At 34.2% G+C, this 25,107-nt stretch overlaps 2 protein-coding genes across 7 annotated transcripts in view; one reads left to right on the forward strand and one right to left on the reverse strand.

The window, feature by feature from the left end:
- The window catches only part of CACNA2D3 (calcium voltage-gated channel auxiliary subunit alpha2delta 3), a 468,808-nt gene that overhangs the window by 387,643 nt on the left and 56,058 nt on the right, over positions 1 to 25,107 (forward strand). The gene's annotated exons all lie outside the window — the stretch shown is intronic.
- LRTM1 (leucine rich repeats and transmembrane domains 1) lies at positions 501 to 8,072 on the reverse strand (the record flags this gene model as incomplete). Its single annotated transcript, XM_084530833.1, has 3 exons — positions 501 to 1,276; positions 4,615 to 5,211; positions 8,015 to 8,072. 3 exons carry the CDS (start codon positions 8,070 to 8,072, stop codon positions 843 to 845), a joined length of 1,089 nt encoding a protein of 362 aa, XP_084386959.1. The 3' UTR covers positions 501 to 842.

Consider the following 25,107-nt stretch of genomic DNA (forward strand, 5'->3'; position numbering starts at 1 on the left):
TGAAATTTTCAAAATGGAGCAGTTGTGTGGATTTGGGATTAAGAAGCTTCAGAAACGTCTGTAGCAGGCATGTATACTGCTAGTAGAATGGGTAATGTCTCTTCATATATGCTATCTATACTTATCTCAGTGCTTGTACCTGCATCATATTCCTTCCTCTTCCTGTGATATCTCAACTCTCTTCCTTCTTCTCCAGTAAGTACTTTAAAAATGAAATGTGATGCCTAACAAGGCACTTCCTGTTTTCTAAACTACATAATGGATGTAGCGTTTATTTATTGTCTCCTAGGGCAGATTGGCAAGTGGAATGTATTTAGAAATGTTTTAAAAAATGTTCTAAGTTATCACTGGCAGTGTATGGACTGCCCAGTTCTAAAAATGGCTATGAATTGTATTTTGGAATACATATCAGATAATCTAAGATCTCAAAATCTCCTCATTTATAACTATTTTGTATTTTTCTTTGCAGAAAGCTCTTTTGTGTTGGGTAGTGACTTGGCTTGACATCATAAGTCGTATATTGTACTAATATTACCTCAAGAGCTAGTCATGAAGAATGGAATACTTGGAAAGGCCTACATCAAAATTTCATTATCTTTAGCACTCAACCTTACATAGAGGCTTCAGAATATACAGCAAAAACTGCAGATACATTTGCATTCTGCTACATGAAGTTTTTATATTTATTCCAAGGAATTAATATACATGTGTACATAAAATTTCTTTAATGTGAAAAGGGAAAGAAAAGCAGTCATAACTATTAAATCAATTCTATTTAGATTCTGGTCTTTTTAACTGAAGTGAGGGTTCTTTATTTTGGAGAAACCAAAGACAAAAGTAACTCAAGCCAAGGAACTATTGAATGGCTCTTTTTCCTCAGGAGTCCCATGCTGTCTTGCTGAGGCTAAATGTTCTCTGTGGTATTTAGCAGTAATTGCAGCATAGGCACAACCATAAACAGCAGCTGCCAACATCATTAGACACACAATTCCACAGACAACTCCGGTTATTACTACAGTGGCAATTGCATGACGCAAACTAACAGGCCTTGGCTTTGGTTTGGGGTCACAGTTTGACCAGCTGTTTTCTGCGTGTTCGTTGTGATGAGCATGCTTCAGAGAACTTCGGTGCTCGAAGTTATGGTGATGAATGCTAGTCAGATGAACATGAGCTGCTGTAAGAGGGCATGCCCCAAACAGCTCATAAGGAACTTTGAGGAGGTCCTTGCCCTTCCGAATCCCTGGTGTTGAGCAGATAATGCCATCACTTATTCCTCCTTTAAAAAAGAAAAAAAAAAAAAAAAAGTAAAAAGATTATGATTGTTATGATTTTATTATAATTTCTGAGCTTTCTTCATGTAAAAATAACACATGCATGAATTACACTTATAGTCAGCTTTGACTTCATACTTTTGAAGATTTATAGCTGCATCTTTTTTCAGCTATACCAAAGATAAGATTATTACACTTTAATACTAATAGAAGAAATAATTTGTAAGTACTAATTCATCAGGAATTGTAATCTGTGCTTGATGGATGCTAAAGCAAGAAACAAAAGGAGTTGTTGAAAGAAATCATAAATAAAAAGTAAGACATTGCTAACAGCAAATTCATTGCATTCAAATTTCTACCATTACTTAATATTACATAAATACTACATAATATTACATAAATAAAAATTGAAAAAATATACTTAGTAAACATATTCCACTTGACTGAAATATCCCCTTTCAATCATTCATTTCTCATGAATCATTCTTCTGACATCATACACTAATTGCAACAAAGCAAAGAGAAAGTTCAGTAAGCTGTATACCTGAGAAATGTTTTCAAGTTCATGGTAAGAAAATATTCAGAGATCTAAAGGAGTTAGGATTAATCAGTCTATTAGCTTGTTCAAATGGTGAACTTCATGATTGCTTTCAGCCAGCTTCTGCTCTCTCTTGAAGGATGTTCTTAGTATAACGGGAAGTGAAGTAGTCCTGGTAAATCACGCTGTTGTTCCTCGGCGTGTAGAGCAACACACACAGTTTGTAGCCTTCAGGGCTCTAATTAGTCTATATATCATGGCTTTAGGGGTATAGTGTGTTGAGAAGTCAACAAGGCCAAAACCAATGTTTACATATTTTGAAAATTTAACTCAATCGAGTCAGCTGAATTTTCTCCCTGTTCTCTATCTGAAATAAACCACCTTTTATTTAAAGGCAGGCACAGAAATTTTCATCTTGGAAAGGATTTTTTTTGAGAAAATACTGAATATAGATGAACTCAAGCTGAAATGTGGAGACTACTTTTCCACAAATATTGATGATGTTCTAAGACATATAAGCATAGCAGCTTGTCGCTTGGTTTTTAGTAGCCAAATGTAAAGCCTGGTTCCAGGAACCTCCAACGAGTTAGTTTGAATTTGGATATACATAAATTACCAAATTCTACAAGCATGGTCCTTCTAAGATTATAAGAAACTAAAATTTCTGTGCTTGGGATAGAAGACTAGAGTTCTGCCTGAATTGAAGAATTTTTTATAATTATTTAAGAGTGTGCATCAAATGTCAATTACCTGAGCTGGATTCAGCTAAAATTTATCTTTCAGAGTTGTATTGGACAAATCACTTAATACTGCCAAATTCAGACTGCATTCCATCTTTAGCAGTGCTTTGTTAGGACTTAAATGTTTGTAGAGCCACAGTAATCTTTTGTCATAAGTACACTGTATAATAAGAATGTGCAATACAACTTGCTTTTCTTCATATGATTCACACAAGTAACACAAGTAATTTCAGGAAAGGACAAACATAGAAGAGCACACTTTATGTTGGCTTCCTTTAAGATCTCTTGCAAGTTTTCATTTTACTTATCTATGCAATGCTCAGAAAACTGGAAGGGCATCACTGAATTTCTAAATAATGTTGGTTTTTAAAATAATATATGGAATTTATGCTGCTGGCAGAGTAATTAAAATAATCTGGTATGTTTACTTGGATCATTAAATTCTTCTGCACAGAGAACTCAAAACCCCTTCTGAAATATGTTGTAGGGAATGGTTCCAGCATAATGCAACTTTAAGCTCTGGGATCATTTAATATTTTACCAATCCAAAGTATTAAGATTTTAACCCTGAGAGGCGTTTAGCTTTTTGTCTATTCTAAAAGATTACTTCCAGCAGTGCTTTTACCTCCCTCAGAAGACTCTTCCTTCATACCTGCATAGACATTACAGCTTTTCAGCTAGCCTGTAGACTTCTGATGCTTGAAGATGGCAGCCCAGTCACTTACAGGCCACATCAACCATCTTCACACTATGTGTCACCTTCATTTACAGATAGGTAATCAGTGTCTTATATCACATTCAAGCATCAAAGTCTGATTTAGAGAAAAGTTAATTACACTGCTGTTTTGAATTCTCCATTTTCAAACATACCTCCCAGGGGAAAGAAAGACATTTCTTTTAATGCTTAATTCCTTTTCTGCATACAATGACTGCAGGTAAAATGGATATGAACAACAATGCTTTGGGATGATGAATGCTCGTTTTCTTTATTTTAATCACCTTGAATTTCGAAGTTTCTCTGAACTCAGTAAGCAAAACAAATTCAGAGATATATAAAAGAATTAAATCATATTCTTGTATACAGCATAACTCTTGAATATATTTAAAAGCAGGTGTGACCAAAAATTAAGGCTACTTTTATGTACAGAATTTCCTGTGTGATGGTATTGTTAGGCATTGGAACGGGCTGCCCAGGGAAGTGGTTGAGTCATCCCTGGAGGTCTTTAAAAGATGTTTAGATGTAGAGCTTAATGATATGGTTTAATGGAGGACTTGTTAGTGTTAGGTCAGAGGTTGGACTCGATGATCTAGAGGTCTCTTCCAACCTAGAAATTCTGTGATTTTGTGATTCTGTGATATCTGTGAGGACATTGCTAGCAAATTTAGTACTACTCCTAGTTAACAACAAATTAGGAAGCAACACTAGACAAAAGTAAGCTTGTACAAGGTGTTACTGCACACTTTTAGGTAATGAGCTAATTAAATTTAAAAAAAAAATATATAAAGAGCTACCAAGTGATAATTTAAAGAGAGTCTTAAATTAGAATATTGAGTTCTCTAAAGCTAAATTTGTATTGCTATCTGTGTTGATGTTTATCCTCATGTACCAGCTAAAAAACTTCTGAACAGTAGACTGGTTTCTACCAGAAGAACTGTCGTAGAATTAAAACAAGTGTATGTGCACAAATAACTCTTGTTATGCAGATAGATATAGAGATAGATATGCAGATTTCATGTAGAAATAGAGATAGATGCAGATTTAATATAAAGAGATACGGATATATACGTGCATGCTTACTACTTACATGTATTTTCAGAATGTATATATGCACACTGTATATATCCACACTTATTCTCTGCAAAGATCCTCTATGATTCTGTTTTGCCACCTGTAATTTTGAAAGCACACATATTCTGAGCAATGTATAAGCATGTATTTTAGTATGCTTATTTGAAGGGATGATGCAAGGTGTGAGGTAAATTGTTAAACCACAGCAGCAAAGAACATTTAGATGCTGGTTAAGTGTCCTTATGTGCGTTGTATGTAATGAGAAGAATTCCTTACCTCTGTATAAAAAACTTTCCAGCCACAGTTTCAGGCCAAAGACATTGCAGTTACATTGCCAGGGATTATCTTTGAAAAGAACAACTTTCAGGTTTGGAAGCGACTCCAGCAGAACTCTTTCCATTTTCTGGAGTTTGTTGTGTTTCACAGACAGCAATGTTATATTCCCTGTACTGTTTCCAAAAGTCTCAGGCAAACGTATAATGCTGTTGGATGACAAGTCCAGTTCTTTGAGGTGTGGGAGGAAACTGAAAGTCTTGTTTTCTATATAATGAATCAAATTTCTGGTTAGGTTTAGAACCTGTAGATATCGTAATTTTTGGAAAGTACCTGGTGCCAAACTTGAGAGAGAATTATTAGATAAGTCTAATATTTTGAGCAATGGTGTTCCAGTAAATGCATTTTCGTTGATTCTCCAAATATGGTTGTTCTGCAACTGTAGTATCTGAATTCCAGGAGGTAAGTGGGCAGGAATTTCTCTAAGTCCTCTATTCTTGCAGTCTGCAGTCTTTGAAACTGTATGGCATGTACATTTTTCAGGACATCCGTGAGCAACATATATTGGCAAGATGAAACTCAGCACCCAAAGCCAGCTACCTGTATCACAAATGAAAGAAGCAATAATGATTTGAAATTATTATAAATTGTTTGTCTTGTGGCCATAGGGGTCAATAACAAGAGCAAAGGGTATATATATATATATAAAGGATATGTGTCAAAAACTATAGGTAGCATAAATATAGGTCATATTTTTTACAGTGCATTAGCAAGTTACAGATAGTACTGAAATAATTTTATCATCCAGAATGAAGTGCTTCTGCAGTCTTAAAGTGAAGTACTTCCCACGGCTTTATCTTAAGTACAAACAGTTTTCAGGGGGTTTTGTCATCAGCAAAGCTGTGATATTTGAAGGGAATTCTACTGAGTTTCTAAAATTACTAAATTATAATGTTTCTCTTTTTTTGTGGTAGTAATAATTTTGAGACATCTTATGCCTTTTTTTTTTTTTTTTTGCATTTTTACTAGTTTCTGCCTAAAAATCTACTAGTTTACTACCTAAAAAAAATGTTAATGTGCTGTCAAAAGAATAAAAAGTTTCTAACTGTTGGTATAAAAACAGTTAACTGATTTTTTTTTTTTTTTCAGAAATTTGAATCCTTTAAATTTGTTCTTTAAAATATCTATGTTTACACATATTGCTTAATTCCCATATCTGAATTCCAGCTGTACTTCCCAGAGATACAAATTTCTACACACTCTGCAAACATTTGTCAAGGAGCTGTTAAAAAGATAAAGTGAGTTCACAGGAGCACTTAATAATATTTATTATTTATAATTATAATTTGCTCCCTGATGTTCAGGTCAGCTTTAACAGAAAAAATAATATTTTTTACCTTTCATGTACTGCTAGTGATCTTCCTTTGTAAACAAAGTGCCATTTCATGCATGAAATTTATTTAAAAAAAAAATACAAAAATCAGATGATGTTGAGTGATTTGAGTTTCTTTGACTCAGAGTGTTAAATCCTTTTATAACATTGTGTTTTTTTTTTTTTTGTTTTTTTTTTTTACTATTTACTGTTTCAAAATGAAAAATACTTAGTCAGTTACTACTTGAAAACCTTTGAAAATTAAAAGACATACTGTTTATTGGCTTACAGAGATCGAATGTTAATTACTAACAAGGAATACCATATTGAAGGAATAACTGTGTTATTGTAAGATTAAATATAATGGATGTATAAATGAAAGTTTTACTTCATTTGAAACTGCAGTTTAACTTGCAAACTCCTCATGAATTTTCATTTTAAAATGAAATAGTATTTATATTAAAATTGCAAACATCTTCTGCATTTCTTTACTTCTATATTGTAAAAATCATTTGAAAGAATCCAGCATTCCTGCAAACAAGGTAAGCAATAAATTCAGTTCATTATATTGTTCTGCAACAGTTGTCTTCAGAAGCCAACATACAGCTGCCAATGTAAAATTCAAAAATAAACACAGATTAAGGAAATGCCTAGAGAATAGAGTAATTTTATTTTTCATCTGAATGCTTCAGTATCTCACCTGTCATTCTGCTTTGCTTGTTCCCCACCTGGCAGAAGATTCAGTCCAGCTTTCTGAATTAGAATAGTAACATACACTTTATTCTGATTCCTCCTTCAAATCTGTGGTGTGTTCATCCAGTTTCTTTTGTGCCTTTTTTTCTTTCTTTCTTTTTTTTTTTTTTTAGATAGTATCTGTGGCTTCAGGAGAAGTGTAACTCTTCCTAGTGAATTACTCCATCAGCCTTTGTATTTTTCTTTATCACAATCCCCCCCCCCCCCCCCCATCCATTTACCATTTATGACTCTCAGAGGCTTACTCTGCCTTTTAATCAGTCAACAGCCCATGCAAAGAGTGTCTGTCAACTCTAACTGGACAGCTGTAACATACAAATCATGACCTGATACCCCTGCCTTTTTAATGATTTAATCTGCCTCAAATACAAGGCACAAAAAAAAAGCTGCCTTTTAAAATCCAGTATAGTTTCTGAACTGTGGTGGATTATTAGCAGTACTTTGTCAGTTTTTGCAAGATCAGATGACTCTGAGCATGGATTCTGATTATCTTGAGCTGTGACTGGAGGCAGTGGGGTGTATAATATTGCTACAAATAGGCATGTGGGTTAATGACATGGTTTTGACAGTGCACTTGCTTGTGCTTCTAAGCTTATTCGTCTGATATCCATTAGTTGTGCTGACAGGATTTTCTTCCGTGGGAACACAGAACTGGTGGCTTCTTTTATAAAATGGCATAAGTATTGGTATGGTCACTGAGAATACTGCAGAAATTTATTTCCAAACATACTGGAAAGAAAGGGCAGGTGGTACGAAAATTGTACTTGCTGTGTTCTTAGGGTGCCTTGATTTGCCTTTTTGTTATTTCTTCAATGTAACTCATTCATATTGTACCTGCTACAATAACAAAAGGAATAATGACCTGTGGCTGTGAAATAATTCAAAGGTGTTTCAAGGAATTAGTGATCTGGTATAATGGTGTCTTTCAAGGTCATATGATCACTCCATCTGTTAGTTTTCCTATGAGGAGGGAAGTTGTGTGATCAGAAGCTTTCAGGACAGTTCTTACATGTAGCATTGCTTGCATGAGTCCAAATTCTTTTAGGTGCTTTTTAGAAGGTCAAATAAAGCTCATTTTCTGGAACAAAATTTGTATGCTGCATGCAATATGATGGAAGGTATTACATACAAGTGAAGGTTGAAAGGGACATATGGAGATCATCTGTTCCAAACTGCTGTTGAAAGCAAGGCCTTACATGAGATTATCCAGGGCCCTTTCAAGCTGAAACTTGGGTATTTCCAGCAAGGGAGCTCCAAAGGAGTTCTCATGTCTGCTACCTTCTACCAGATTTAGTCCTCTCTCTAACTTCCAGGTCAGCTTTTTGTCTCTGACCATGTCCCTATCTCACTTGCCTGCCTGGTCTTTTATATATATATGTGTATGTATATGTATATGTATATATATATATATATATATATATATATATATATATATATACACACACTATATATATATATATATACACACTATATATATATATATACATATAAAATATATATAAAAATCTCCCATTAGATCTGTTAGCCCTCCCTTTGAGTCCTTTTGTCCTTTGGGTCTCCTCTCTCAACCTGCTGTCCAGCCCTCTTCAGTGGACATCTTTAATCCCCTTTTCTTGGCCTGGGAGAAGAGATGCAGTGTGCTACAATAGTTCAGTAAGCATGTTCTAAAGGAAACTGTGTACAGAGTTATAGCTGTTATTATTGTGTGCTTTGCTGAATTGTTTCTGAAATCAGTCAAGGTATCCAAAGGAACAGTGAATATTGCTGGGCAGTGCCAGAGAATGGAGAAGAGACATTTTGTAAAGTAAACGTGACTGTTCTTCTTGAAGATACTAGGATAGTGCTGCAAATGGCAGACCATATTGTCCTTGACTTTCATGGGGAATGATACATCATCCTGAAACAGGATGAAAGAAGACTGTAGTTTAGCATAGAAGTAAAAGCAAATCACTTCTCTTGTGCTTGTGTTTGTGTTTGGCTGCACAATACATTTATCTTACTACATAAATAATTTATTTCCCTTCCCAACCCATGTATCTTTACATACATACAAATACATAAACAAGCCTATCCTAAGCAGTACCAGTGAATCATTTTAATGAAAACAGAACTAAATGTAAACAGGGTGATTGTAAAATACCATAATCCTTAGAAATTGTAGCCAGGTGTTCTGCTTTGTTCTTTAAAAGAACAATTTTACCTCAGGTACCTGTTGCTACAGATGACACTCCTCTGTCCTTGAAATAACCCATTCCTTGCAATAATGGTAACCCTTTTCATGACTTTTGGTTATATTACAGGAGGTGCTAGGTATTCTGCTTTTGTTTGGTATTCTGATATTTTTTGTATGGTAATACTTTTTCACACTTTTAAATTCTCTTTGGAATCTAAAATTTTATTTTAGCTCATGAATTCGAAGATGTTTTTTTGTTAGGTTGGCTTTGTTTTTTTCATTCTTAACTAGCTGTTGCTTTTTAACTCATGTTTGCTGACCAGGTAGACTTGCAAGCTTCTGCAGCACTTTTTTGTAATCTAATGGAAGCCATAAAGAACATCTCTAAACTGCCTCTCTTATTTTAGGTAAGCCTGTGCTGCTATAATTGTATTATTTTTAGCACTCATAATATTAAAGAGATGTTTGTAGGACAGGGTCACAGAAAGTTGAGCACTGTGGGAGGTTCAGTTCCAACAATAATGCAGAGGTTGTTTTATGTACTCTGAATTGTGGTGTAAGAAGTTATTATTATTATTATTATTATTATTTTAAATCTTCATGCCAGTTCAGATTTGGAAACATATGATTAAATCTGTCAATTTCCTTTTCATGTAGATGCGGCTATTTTTTCCTTATATTGAGAACTCATATACATATTTTGTAAACGGAATTTTCCCTAACCTATAATCCATATTCTATTCCCATTTATTAGTAATAATACTTTGGTTATGACAGAGAAGTCTGATGTGGGGAAAATTATAGTTGTGACACAGGTAGAGATCTGCCAGAAACAAAACAACCATGAAATCTACTCTGTTTCTGGCCTTTTGAAGAACCAGCAGGATTCTTTTTCAGTTGTCTGATGTGGTGCAGTAACTGTGTTATTGTGACTGCTTAAATTAACTTGTGCCCTGTTGTAACAAGATACGTTTCCCATTGCAAATGGCAAGACAGCCCAGTCAACTAATGTCCTAGCCTGCCTACTGGTAGGGGAAATTCAGTGTTTGCTGTGCCAGCATATACTTTGTTACACTAGTTATTGCTTTCTGTTTGAAAGGAGTAGTATGTAGAAAAAAATAATCTCTTCTACACTAAAGAAAAACTAAAGAATTATGTGAATTATACTCTAGCAGAAAAGAGACAAATAAATATAACAAATAGTTAGAATTTACAACATATTGACTACATTGAGTATCAAGCCCAGACAGACATGATTAGACGGAAAGAAAGGAAAAACAAAAACAAAAAAAAAAACCTGCTAAACCCCCAACAGATGATTTCTGTACATTCTGTACATTCTCTCTATTAGACTTGCTTCCAGCTGCTTTTGGGTGGGAAGGTATTAAAGCTGCAACGCTTGCAGGGAAATGGTATGAGCTTTTGCCTTTCTAATGTATGTCTTCAGATTAGTAAAACAGCTAAACTCTTGCTGAAAGCCCTGAAGGAAACTATGGGCAATGCAAACTCCTCTTCATTTTGGATCTGTATTTGTTAGTCAACTATCATATGCCTTTGTTGTTAAATGTTTTTCTTTCTACAAAGGCAATCCATGCACTGAAACTGTTTAGGACCCTCTCAACTTGTGCCGGTCAAGGAACTAGATATTCAAAAGTAGAAAAAAAATAGAGGAAGGCATTGGAAACTATTCTTGTCTGCCTTCCACCTGAGAAGTATAAGTCTGTGGACCAAACCAAATTAGGCTTGAGGAACACTGAGGAACCTTAAAAAGCTGGAGTAAATTTCAGAAGGTGTCTGTGCGTCTGTGTAGATTTATTCAGAAGTCTTAGTGGTTAGGGAGAGTAAGGGGAGAGTAATAACAAGCAGAGACTAATGACATCAAATCTTAGTTATCACAAAGGTAAGGAGGCATAATTTATATCCAAAGGTTGCTCATGCCTCTCTTTAGCAATCATTATGAATTGTCTGTTAGTAACTCTTTAAGGTATGAACCAGTATTTTCTAATTCTAGAAATGAGGAAACCAGCAGGAAGTTGTGATTTTTGTATTTTGGATCACTGACTTTGAGGGAAGAGCCCCATTTTCTTCTATTTTCAGTGACTTGTTTTGCCTCACTTAGATACATCTGGCACTTGCTTATAAAATGAGTAATGAATCTATAGAGCACATTGCTGGAAGTTATCCTTGGGCCAGAAATTAGTAGGATGCATATATAATCTGGAGCCATAGTTACCTTGTGAGACAAAAAAAAACCAATAATTTAGAAGGTATATAAACTTTCACTCTTAAGGGCTTTATTCAACCACTAATGACACAAGTTATGGAGAAAAACCTTTCCCCCTGGGCAATTTTTTTCCACCATAATTATTATTTATCAGAATTTTTACACCTTCTTCTGACACCTCTGGTTGGGGTCAATGTATGAGATACAATACTGGACTAGATGCGCAGGAGCACGCAGCATTCCAGGTGCACATTTACAGTGGGGGAAGGAAGCTGGGTAGCTCTGGGGGACTTATTCTGCTATTTGCAACAAACTGAAAGCCATTGAGATGTTTGCTACAGTGTCAGTTGGTATCACCGGGGCTGCCTAGGTGAGCACCTTCTCAGTTTAGGCCAGAAGTGCATTAATCCCCAAAGTGTTCTGGTTTTGACTGGAAAATTCTTATTAATATCCATCTCTTTGTGGATAATCTGGAGACAGCTGTTTGGGTCAATCCTTTGTCTGCAGATTTTTTTTCAGTTTTTTTAATTATCTAACGTGATGTGAGACTTTCAATCCAGTAAAAAGAATAGTCAGCAATTTGTTGTGATATAACATAATTACTCTAATATAATTAGTTAGAAGCCAACTTGGCTTGTACTCCTTTACCCATAACTAAATAAGCAGTATATGAATGTGGGAAGGGGTTGCCTGGAAAATGCTCAAGCACTAACCATATAGTAGGTATGTAGGTAGGTAGAAAGTAGAAAGTTTATTACAAGGGGTGCAAGGCCTTCAGAATGAGAAGTGCAAGGAAGAGAGATGTGAAATTACTTTACCTTAATTGCAAGCCAGATAAAGTTGTGGCTAGAGGCAGATTATACATGTATGTATCAGCAGGGTATTTGTTCTGTCACTAATAGAACTGGTATGTGTGGGGGAGTTCAGGTTTTTCCTGATGAAGGGTAATTGCCTGTAGTACAGCTGAACATCTTTGTATGTGTAGGCAAAGTGTACATGATTAGGCTTCATTAATGAATTCATTTTGCTGTAACTGTAAGTAGAAACCTGCATTGCTTGACGAAAAGGTAACAGAAATGAAAGGAAAAAACACAGGACCTAGAAAAATACATGTAAGAATAAGGATGAGTGTACACGTTGTTTTGTCTAAACATTTTATATCCTTTTTATCCTCTCTTAAATATGTTGAAATTGAGGTAATTTTCACTATAGTTCTGAATACTTTATTCATTCTACACTGAAGACAAAGTTGTTTTCTAACCTTTTCCTTAGTATTTTCATTTTCTTATTTTTATATTTAGAAAGAATTACTCTCCATGGTCATATCTCACCCTGGGCTCAAACTTAGTAACAAAACATAAATTTCCTGTACATTCTGAATGGTCAATTTATTGAAAGAGTTGGAAGGAATTTTCTTGAGCAACTTATTCTAAAAAGATTTTGAAATATTCTCAGTGCATGAAGAAATACAGTAAAAGGCAGTAGATGTTACTCTGTCTTAAGCTGCTGCTCACCAATGATGTTATGAAATAGAACTCATACTTTATTAATTCCTTTCATGCTTTTATGGCAGGATAGTAGTAGTTCAGTAAAATTCACTGATTAATGTTGGGAATGCCCATATTTACATATCAACAAACAAACAAAAAAACCTAGCAGGCCTCTGGATATGGATGAATAGAAACTGTAACATCAGTGTTCATTGTCAATGGGACTATTTCATAGGAAGAGTAAGAATATAGGAAACACTTTCCATATGACTCCAGTGAACAGCAATGAGCCAGATACATATACTTGCTGCTGATGGTCTTAATTTCAATAACAAATATATTTTATAAAGCAGTACATAGCTGCTTTTCTTGTTTTCCCACTCTGGATATCCATATCATTCTGACTGCTCTAACTGCTATAGGAGCAGCACCAAAGGTCTTCTGTATACTACAAGATCCTAGAGATCACATGACATCATGACATACTGATATCCTCTGTATTTCTTTTTTTTTTTTCTTTTTTTGTTTTTAGCCTCAAAGCAAATTTTAAACACTGTGTGTTTTAAAGTTCCTTTTCCCACAGAATGTTTAAAAAGAAGTGACAGAGTAAGACAGGTGTAAAGATACATTTCTTACCCTTCAAGTTTATTCAGTTCTGCTGTTTGCAGACATGATAAATTCTGGGAAACTTAGCATAAAGGATAATTATGTTTCTGTTCAGAATTTGTAAAATTCTGAACCACTGAGAGGTTCTCTTTTCAAAGAAAAAAAGCAAGGAAACAGAAAAATAAGTTGTCTTGCAAAGTGCATTTTATTAATAAGAATTACAATGCTGGAAAATCTGATATAGATTAGCAAAGAACAGTAACAACAGGAACAGTGTATCCAAACAGAACTTGTTGGATAATTAAATTCCTTTAACAGGTACTGAAATTTAAACCTTTTTACCCCTCTGACATAAGCAGAACTCTTAAAAGCCATGGAACTTGATTCTAAAAATGTCATGTGGGAGAAAAATATTGGGATGATGATTAAGGATTTCAGATACCCTGGGAGGAAATTTATGCAGGAGTAATAAATATACATTTAAATAAAGTGAAAACAAAACAACAATGCCAAACTACAAACCAAAACAAGAAAAAAAAAAGTAGCTATGAAATATAAAAAGAAGGTGTAATAAAAGCCTTGTTATAGAGGTGTGCAGTTTATAGCAGCAGTAATGAATCTACTTTATTGGGATAATTTAATGTCAAGTAAAGGAAAGTAAAGATTGAAATTTTTAAGGAAAATTGCTTTTTCACTGTTCTTACTCTTTTAAACTTATTAATGATCATCTTGTCTGCTTTAGTTTCCTCTTTTTATCCCCAGAATCACAAAAGGGCCTCATTCTGTGCATTCTGTGGTTTCTTTTCTCATTACTAGAATATAGCTTATTCAACAGTGATCCCAATTTATAGATTATCTACAGTGTAAAATATTTGCCATTTCTTGACTTATTAAAAATGAAAATCCTTCCATGAGATTTAATTATTAGAAGGATCTTACCAAACGGAAAATGTTATAGTAAGATTGGCATAAATGAAGAAGTCCTGTCAGTCATAATATCGAGCCATGTCTAGGTGTGTTTTTGTTTAATTATTATTATTATTTTCTGTACAAACCAAAATTATTAGCAAGCTTGTAACTGTAGTCTCTACTTCACTATCCCTTAACATGCTGAGGATGAACTTTCTGGGTTAAGCACCTGCATTAGTTGGTAGGAGAACAATTCTATAATGGCAGTTGGAAACCCCGTGGGCAAGTATAAAGAAAAAATACTGTATAAAAGTAGGCTATCACATCTGAAGCTGAGGAAAGATTTAAATGTTATTCTCGTCTTTTTGTCTTTAGTGTTATTGTTTGACTTCTATTTCATGACCACCGAGTAAAGCTGTAAGTACGCAGGTAGTACGTACTATAATTAATGCAAACCAGTACCCTCTTTTATATCCAAAGGCTTATTTTAATACCATTTAAAATAGAACAAAATCTCAAAAGTTCCCATCCTAGTTGAGCTTTGTCTGTCCAAACAGCTATAGCTGTCTTGGTCAAAAAGTGTATATTCTGATCTCCTTTATATTTGCTTTCATTGTGTTTTGCAGGATGTTATTTTTGAACATAGTGGTAGGGCTGACCTCATGTTTTGGTTGAGACTTTTTATCCATTTCCCTTTTCAAAAGGACAGTACATTGCATGGTGTCCAATTTCTCTCCATCTCTGTGTTTCAGCAGAGTTAGAATAGATAAGTTCAAAGAATAGTATTACTGTCTTCTCTGTTTCTGAAAGTGCCTATTGGGAGAAAGTAGGCTTCTGTTTTTAGAAGCTGAAGAAGTTATGCATCGTATGCCTAGTTTAGAGAACTAATCATTTCCATACCTCTGTTTTTTGGTGTTGGTAAGATCTTAAATAGGTTTTCATTACTGCTACAAGCTGTCTTTCTCTAAACCCTCTAGGAAGAAGAAAAAAGTAGACGACTCTCTTTCTCTGTAATTGATAGTTCTTGATGACTTCGGGATATAATGTTCCAAACATAGCTCTTAAGTGAAAATTTGTATTTTGTGAAACTGAAAGTGCTGTAGTGTGGAATACAGGTTTTTCAAATCCTGCCATATTTTTCTCACCCAGAAATGCTTCATGCAAGTTGTTATACCTGTTTCCAGATCACACCCTAATGTGCAACGTATGATTATAATACTTAGCTGTTACTGCTTTTGTTCATAAAATTCAAATCACTTTTGATAGAATGTGAAATGCCCTTCCTCCCAGTTTACTAACAAGGAACGGAGAGCTGAAAGGTAGGATGAGTTGCTCAAGGTTGCACAACAGGTAAACATCAGAGCAAGGAACAGAGCCAGTATTCAAACTCCATTTCACTGCTAAAGCCACTGGACCACCCAGACTTCATAGGCATGTGCTCTCTGTTAGAAGTTTATCAGAAATTCAGATGCAATAGGATAATGTCTTTCAGTATGAAGATTGTAAAACAAGACCAGCACTGTCATTTAATAAAAGAGATTATTTTATAAATATAAGACCAGTTAGCACATTTTCATTGTGATAAGCAAAGGCAATGATGATGTTTCCTGTTTTTCAGAGATTAAGATGGGTTCACTGATGGAGGGTTTCCCATGCTAAAAAGTACTGCTCTAAATGCTTCTTCTGGTAATGTAATTAGGAAATATTGTCCCCGGTTAATGTAACTTAAACAAAATATGTTGTCCTCATCAAACTTTTTCAAGTTGTTAAACAGGCATAGCCTTGTCTAGAAAGAAAACAGGGGCATATAGCATTTCCATGGAAACTTAGTTAAAATGCTGATTTGTGGAAATGATCATAATCAGTACCATAATCTAATCTGATTTAATTAAATGAAAAAGAATCTTAATTATGAAGTCAGCACAGTATGAGTATCTCTACACATACAGAAATCATAGTCTTCCACCCTTACAAATGCTTTCTAACTGCACTTAAAAGTACGGAATAAAGCAGGAAAATCTGTGGACCCTCTCTTTTTTTTAATAATTTTTTATGTAAAAGTCAAGATGCAAATATAAAATACATCTATGTAAGTATACTTCATTGATGGTGTTAATAGCTTACTGCATCTCTAATTTGTGTTATTTATTTATTTATTTATTAATGAAACAAAGAGAGCCTTTAATGAAAGACTCAGGCATATTGGCTCTGTACTATGAAAAAAATTGAGATAATCTTTATTTCCCTCATAGACACACTGAGAAGATTTATTACTTCTGGAAAAGATTCTGGTGTCCTTGTTTGTAAAATAGAAGTAAATTTCAAAGTTGATTGATTTGACCCTTTTAGAAAATTAAATATGTTTTTAGTAAATTGTAGTAACATTTTCAAGAGGGCCTCTGTCATTTTTAAATGCCTCTGTCATGTACAAGTGCCTACCTTTTGCAAAATGGTATTTCAAAGTTACTTATTGCCTAGTAGTGATGAAATGAGTACAACAGGGACTTCAGAAGAACCCCCTAACATTTACTGATTGCAGTATGAGATGAGAGCTTCTAGAAATCCCATCGGTATCTGCCAGCCCTTAGTATGTGCCTTAACAACTATAGAAATTTGGCTTCTGCCAGGCTGACTTTCTAAGTCAATGAGATGTTACCCTCTATACAACAACATAATTTCTGTAAATTCTTACCAAAAGTCTTTTCTGAATTGATATTTGAAGACGTAGGCTGAGCATCCCTTAACTCTCACATATTTCAATGAGCACTAGCAATGCTCAACACCTTTTAGGCATAAGCCCCAATTGAATTTGCACCTAACTTGCAACTTAGTTGACAGAAAAGTTAATTTGTATGATAGATCTTTAGTTTAATGAAATGTCAAATGCATCTATCCTTCATTAAAACTTCCCCATTTATTTCAAAGCTATTTCATTAGAAAGGATTACAGCTGGTATCTATGGTATTGATTTCCTTTAAGAAAAAAAGAACAAATAAAAATTATTCTTCTAAAAGATACTTTACAGCTGTATTGAAAGCTAAATCCTACTAATTGTTAGGATATAAATCACAATATACTACTTGTTGAAGCATCTGGATAATGGATTATGTAATATAAATCTGGCACATTTGCCCTGTTATTGTGGAAGGCACATCAGCACTTATACTATTTCCAGTAGTTAATAACTCACATAGAGAAGTTCATGGACAGTCATAACCTGGGACACTGATCTCAGGCAATGATGATGTTTTAGTAATAAATTTTAGAAATCTCTAAGTGCCTTTTAATTTTATCAGTTTCAACATTTTTGACAAATTGTCTTTCTTCTTATTTTCTGGGAGTATCCTTTCAAAAGATTATGAACTTATGTATTTGGCCATATATAAGAATACATTGTTCTTTGTATATTGCAACATCAAGGAGTTGCAAAATGTTTCACTTATCTAATGAAGCAAATAAGCTCTTGGCTGATTTTCAGTAATATGAAGATCTCTCTCAATTAATGAATATTCAGACCTAAGCAAATTTTCGTGCTGAAGGATCTGTAGGCTTGTGTAGCAATTCTGAAGATGTTAACTTGTTCTTTTTCCTGAAATAAGTAGACAAGTAAAGTAGAAGACTGTTATACCATCCCTCAGTACCTGACCTGTTGGTGGCACTATTTTCCAGTTCACACACCTAAAGAAAACAGAAGATAAACTACTTTCTCCAGTATAGTTAATTCCTAAAATAAATAATTGATATATCTTGACAGAGTTTCAAAGAGTGGTAATAAAGTAATAAGTAAGTATAATATAAATAATAAAGTTAACTAAATGTGAAAATGTTCTGATACGGAGAATGTAAATCCATCATTTTAAAAACTGATTAGCTTTTCAAGTGAGGTGTTTATAAGTAATATACTGAGAATCAACAAGCTACTAATATATCTCGAAAAATAGTATTTCTCTTCTTTAACACATATAAATTAGGAGAATATGAAAAAGAAGAATGCTTGTGTTTCAGTATGCTGGAAAATCTTTCAGTGCTATTAATCAGACTTTACTTTTCTTTCCTGACATGGTTTAAATTTTTAGTTCTGGATATTGCAGGAATGCTAGTTTATAGCTCAAATACGAACTCCTATTTTTGTTGAACAAATAGTCTTCTGTTTTCTTTTTTATGCAGCACTTAAACAAAAAAATTATTATACCAAAAAAAAAAAAAAAAGATAAAGCTTGTCTTGCAGCTAATACTATTCAAGGAAATCTAGAATGTCTGTATCTTTTGACATTGCTTCATCTTAAAATTGTTTAGTAAAGACATGGGAGTGATGCAAATCCACAAGCACTGTTTTTCTTTATATTTGCAAATACAGAATACTTAATACAACAACTTCCAATATATTACTTGACCTCAGATAACATTATTTATATTTTTAGTAATTCAAAGTAATTTGCTAATCATGGCAAATGAGCAGTTTATAGAGAATATCACTGTTGTTATTATAATTCAGTCATTAAAATATCCAAAACTTTCTTTCCCAAATGATGTAATTTTGAAAAAATTGTCATGGTTTCTCACCCAATATACAAACCTGTTTGACTAGTAATATTTCATATATTCACTGAATTTATGTGCATTCGAGTATCTATGGTAATAACTGCGTAGAGCAAGTAGTCAGTAGTCAGTGTGTTCTGCAGGTAGGAGGATTTGAATTATGAAGTCTCTTTCTCCTCTTCATGCCAAGTTTGGTAGTAGAAGATTCATGTCTTGCCTTCTAGTTCAATGGTAGGCTAGAAGCCATTGAACTGACATGGGAGAAACCGGACAGAGACCTCATGGGTTCATTTTGTAGTGGACACATCCACAAAATCTATCTTCAATCCAAAAAAATTGTGCCTAGTAGTAGGATACCTTGTAGCCATTCTTCTATTTTAGGATCCCGGTTTGGGAGGGATAAATCTCTTTGTAAATAAGAACAGTAGTCTTTTGCATTTCTGTAAAAAAGAAAATGTTGTCAAGGTTTGAACACATCATATTTTTGTTAAAGTGGAAGTCAAGAGCCCAACATCTCCTAAGAGAATCTGGTCACAGCCTCCAAGAGTTCAGATAAGGATCCTAATTTCTGGATGTTTGTCTGAACTGAGTCTCTTGAGGTTCATTAATTGCAAACTTGAAACCACAGCCTGTTAGCTGAGATGTGAAAGAAATACTAGCTAAGCCACTCTAACTAGTAAGATTAAGACCTCAGCTGCAAGAAGTACAGCTTTTTCTTCTGAGAACTTGGCATGCTATGGACCCTCCCTTAAGATTTATAAATGTGCTTACAAATATATACTGTTCTTATTTTTTTGTTTCAGTCATGGGATATACTTTAGTATTGCCAAAAATGAGCAAGGAAGCCCTGTAAAACTAAGCAATAGTTAAGAAGTTGTTAAAATGCCAACACTACTTCATTGTTTTAGTGATAATGTGGGCAGATTTGTCTCACATGCTCCCTATACCATCAAAATTCGGAAAGTTGTCACACTACTGGCTTGCAGAGAAGATACTGGGAAAAAAAAGGTGAAGCTTCACAGGAACTCCTTGTAAAAACTCCACCAGCAGCAGCTTTCCTTCTTTTGATGGTGCTTGCCTTCTCTTTGCATGCTACTGAAGCATTCCTGAGGATAATAAAAATACTACTCAACCCACTTTTTTTTTTTTTTTCCCCTTTGGCTATTGCAATGAACCACGTGTCAGTAGGTGTCAGGTGTATTCTAAAAATCACAGGGAGAATACTCCAGACAGGGGCTTAACCATGCCCCACCTCATCCCCTTTAAATTTTACAGTCTAAACCCCTATTTTATACCGTCAATGTACTCCTTGTGCTTCTCAGGAACAAGGTATGTATCTTTCCAGCAAAGTGCACTTAGTGTAATTTTGTATGCCAAGTGGTTACCTCCCTCCAGGCTTATGGAATATTTTTTTATTGGAAAAAATTACAAATGGATTTCCTAGGAGCTCCCCTGAGCTGTAGACTTGGTACCGAGAATTTATCACGGGGTAAAAGAGTGGATTTTTGTGGGAACCCTTGTGTTGGGTCTGTCTGTTACAGTGTTACACTGTTACAGTGTTGGCAGCACATCAGCACATCAGCTACTATCCTCTAAAGTTTGAAATACGGCATAACTGTGTGAATGATAATTTACAGATAACCTGTTTTCTTCCAAGTTCCTCGGTGAAGCTTCCAGAAAAGGCAATAGACTTTCAGTTAACAACATCTACCTATCTATATATTTTTTTAATGTTTTCGCTCAATTTATGTCCTTTTTGTGTTTCCTTCTGTTCCTGCTGCTACTTCATTAGTCCTCCATAAGAAAGATATGTGTCAGGGAGTCAGCAGGAGTCTGGTTTATGATGATGTTCACAGACTGCCCTCCACAGTTCAGTTTTTCAGGGATTGACTGCAAACCAAGCCCTTCAGCTTTCATTTTTTTTTGGTTTGAGTTTGAATGAAGTTTGGCCTCACACCAATCATCATCCTGCTCCCCTTTCAGCTTGGCCTTACATCAAGATCCGAGTATCTCCTCCCTTTTTGCTTAAACTTGGCCTCCAGGAAATACCACTTGCCACTGCCTTCCCTGTATCTTGGGAGTTTCCACCCAGACAGCTGCTTCTACCACCAATCCTAAACATCTTCTTGGAGAAAGTAGTAGGTTTAAGGTCAGTGAATAAAGAGGGAGAGCTTCTACTTTCCCTTGTCCATTTAAGAATTCACATATTTACATGTTGCATCCCAATACACCTGATGAAGAAAGTGTTCTGTGTGTTAGCTAAGATCTTATGACATATTATGAAAACTATTGTCTTGCATAACAAAGCACAGGCACATATATACTATATACTTACATAGTACTTATAAATTTATGTGTAGTCATCCCACTTATTTGAAGATAAAAAGATAAAAGTAAAATACCAGTAACACAAGATTTTTTTTTCAAATACTTTTAGAATCCAAAACAATTCAAACTTTGAGATTATTTGTATTTTGCATTGTATCTAGGTTAGTAAGAGACTTGTATTTGGGGAATTCAATCTGTAAATTTTAATGAGGCACAGTAGATCAAATTTAGTTAAAAAAAAAAAAAAAAAAAGAAAGGTATGTGCACATTCAAATGGATTTTAAAAATAAAATTATTTAGGGGTATCTAAATATTCAGTACACACATTTGAAAAATATATTATTTTTGTTGGTTTGCTTGTTGAAAACTTTTCATTTTCAGCCCAACAGAGATTGACAGCATCTTTTCAGCTACAAAAAGTTATTAGCTGTAATTTTTTCATTGAGGAAAGAAATACTTTTATGCCATTTATCAGTGAAAAGCAAGTGTCAGTACAGTATGAAAAATTCAGGGCAAAAAAACAATTAGGAAATTCTCTATACTATTGTCTTGTGCTCTTTCGATCTGGTATACTTTTATGAAGTATTTTAAAGCCATGTTTTGTACTGTTCTCTGAATTTCTTTTGTAGTATGGGCTTTTCAGATGATATACTAATTCAGTGCTAAAAGTTTGTTAGGGTGGTTACATTTGCATGAGTGAGATGGCTTATCCAGAGAGAGTTTCACGCTGTGATTCATAGCTATTTATAACATTGACGCAATCTGGTGAGTTCACTCATGGAATGGAATTAGTACCAGGCACTACCTGAAACTCCCCACAATGTGAGGTTAAGCATGAAGGTATCATTTTGAAGAAACTACCAGAAAAGTAGTAAAGCACATTAGAAATCTTCACTAAGTTATATGTATATTAAAAATCAAAACCAAAAAACAATAAAACCACAACAATCAACAATGACAAAAACAAACAAACAAAAAACACTCCATCTTGATTTAAAAAAAAACATAGTTTGTGAATAATATTAGTGTCTTAGCCAAATACACAAATGATATTTAGTTTTCCATGGGTAGGACTGTTCTTTACTGTAAGAAAAATAGAAGAAAGTACACAATTACTTAATATTTTGCACCATCTTTTTGCTAACTATATACTTTTATCATGGGATAATCATAACAGTTAGTTACTGGGATGGCTGGCATCACCACCAAGTATTAAGGTTGCCCAATGCTTCCAATTATAAGCTTCTGTTTTCAGTGTATTAAAGCTTAGCAAGACTTAAACTATTTAGGCTGAAATTTTCTATTCCTAAGCTTAACACTAATATTTTTTTCATGTTAAAAGAAAATTCTGGGCATCTTCTGTTTGAAGAGAAGAAAATGAACTGGTTTGAGAAGAGGAAGGTATGGGTAGAATCAAAAACATCGCTGAGGTCAGGAAGGAAACTGAATGAAGTGTGAAGTTTGGAAGGGTGAAACTGGATTTTACTGTGCAAGTACACTGAAACTGGAATTAGAAGCAGTCTAGGAAGTACACATTCAATAAGTGCTAATTCATATTTTCTTTTATGTATCCCACTGTGATGAAACAATTACTATTACTGGGAATATAGCTATATTAGATGATACTGGACCATAATTATTTTACTATATATTGCTATACTCTGAATAGCTTTAATTTATTAGCTAAGACTTGTCTGTATTGAGTTAAAAGAAAATCTGTTATCTTTTTAATTACACTACCTACCACGTGTTTTATACTGTAGCCGTTACATATGTAGCTGTAACTTGTGTAAGTATTTTGACGGGCATTGCCTTTGGAGGTGAGAATCTTCCAGGAATCTGTAATAGAGGTACTTTTTGGCAGTTACAATGTTTATTGCTCAGTATTATGTTTTGGAGTGTAAAATTAAACATCTCGTTCTTTGGCTAAGCTAAAACCATAGAGAGAGATATTTTGAACTGAAACAAAGATTTAGACTATAAACAAAAGAAGTGTAATTTATTTTTTTAAGTAGCTAAGGATTTGCTGGATTATTTCCCAGTTATTTTAACAGTAACAACAAGTAATAGGAGTAGTCAGAAAGGAGAGAATCTTAGGGAGTCTCAGATTAATGTACAACGGCGATACAGATAAAAAAAAAAAAATAATCCTGCTTCAATTCTGTCTCCAAGATTTCTTATTTTGAAGACAAATCTCACTTAAAATAATTCCATAGGATGGCAATAGGATGTTGAGCATCTTTAGTGTATAAGAAATTATTTTAGGTTAGCTATACTCTACTTTCTGTGGAAAAAGGGAACGGAGATCTTAAGATATTTCTCTAACTGTGCTGATCTAGTCCTTTTATACAGTGTTAAATTCTATAGGTATTCTACAGTATGGAAATGCTTTTAGATTTTACTACTTTTTCCTTCGGTTTGTATTTGGAATCCCTATCCCAGGTTTATAGGGAGACTTGTCTCCTCTCTTGCCTGAAATAAATCAGTCTGATCTATTTTCTTCTCTTATTTTCAGTAGGAGTTGGTACTTTTTACTTATATAAGAGCATAAGAGCTCTTATAATTCTGTGCACAGAACAGGAGTCATTTATTGAGGAAGATTTCTTTATCTTTCTGTCCATTTGCTTATCCATGGAGATCTTGAAATGAACACAAGCAATTCTGATCTATTCTGAGAAGTTATTTTCTTTCATTCAGTTTTGCCTTGATACTAAACAGCCCTGAACTCTGTAGAAGTTGAGCACTTCTGAATAATTTTATCCTTACAGCATCCCACAGAAGCAATGAAAGATTACCCTCAGCCATGGAATAACTGCATAAGGAACTGGATTAATTAACAAAAATTATCACTGAGCCAAGAATTTAACTGTAATTCTCAACCATCTGGTATTTCATGGGGTATGTGCTACAGAATACTGGTCACTGTATCAAGCAAAGGAAAGAAGTCTCAGGGAGTTAATGTCTGCTATCTACAAGCAGTGTTAAAGTTATTCAGTGGAATTGTCTACGTAAATTTGCTAGTATTGTTGATACAAATATTTGGATTTGCAATATTCATTTGAAATGGCACATTTTGTAGTACAGAAAATAGGTACATGAAGAAGGAGCCTTAATGTCCCTCCAGCAGCTGCCATTAGTTGGTCTTCTGTGTTCCTTCAGCTCTAGCCCATTCTTCTCAGTAACAGTACAAAGGAAAGGCAGCAGAGAAGACAAAAACATTTCTCCTCATCTCTGAATGCTCATTTTTCCTGGCTAAAGAAGAGTATCCCTTGTATCCATTGGCCTTTTTTGTTGAACCAAGCCTACAAATATTGAACGAAATTTAAATAAATATTCTGTGTAAAGATCAACTATAGCTTTTTTTTTTTTTTTTTTTTTTTTTTTTTTTAACAAGTGTGGATACTATGGATACTATATGTGGATACCATGCTGAACAATACCTCTTCCTCTAACCCTCTTACCTTGATGGTAGCTGTTACTTCCAAGAGACTAAACAAAGAATTAGTGACTCAGTGGTTTGTGATTTTGAAGTTTGTCTTTTTGTTGTTATTGTTTTTTAAATTGACATGTTGCCAAGTCATAAAACAAGGTTTTAAATATAAAGTAACTTGAAGCACCAGTATTTCATTCTGAAGTTCTGAAAGCTGAAGGACTAGAGATTGCTCAGAAGAATGTATTGGCTCTAAAAACTTTTGAAGTGTATTTGAATAGTTCTTAAAGCATGGCAATATATATGTCCTGCAATGGCTACAATGTTCTTGAAAAGCGTAGGAAAAAGCTTGCAAAAATGCTTTATTATCACCTTAAGGGTTAAAAAAAATATTATTCCATACACTAGCATTGTTAATTCTTTTTGAATATTGACTGATTCATATACTTGTAGGCTGAATTATAGGAAACATCCATAATTGTCATTTTTTATATATCACTTGGATATTTAGAAATTATTCATTCACTGACATGGAAGTTGCTACGTGGATTCTTCAAGACAGTGAAATGAAAACAAAAAAAGTAAAAGGTGAGATTAAAATCTCACAGTAAAAATTGCTTCTACAAAGAAAATTCCCATGCTTCTTTCACTATACAGTGTTTATGGAAGTTG

Source organism: Aythya ferina (genome assembly GCF_964211825.1).
Source record: "Aythya ferina genome assembly, chromosome: 10".
NCBI classification, from domain to species: Eukaryota; Metazoa; Chordata; class Aves; order Anseriformes; family Anatidae; genus Aythya; species Aythya ferina.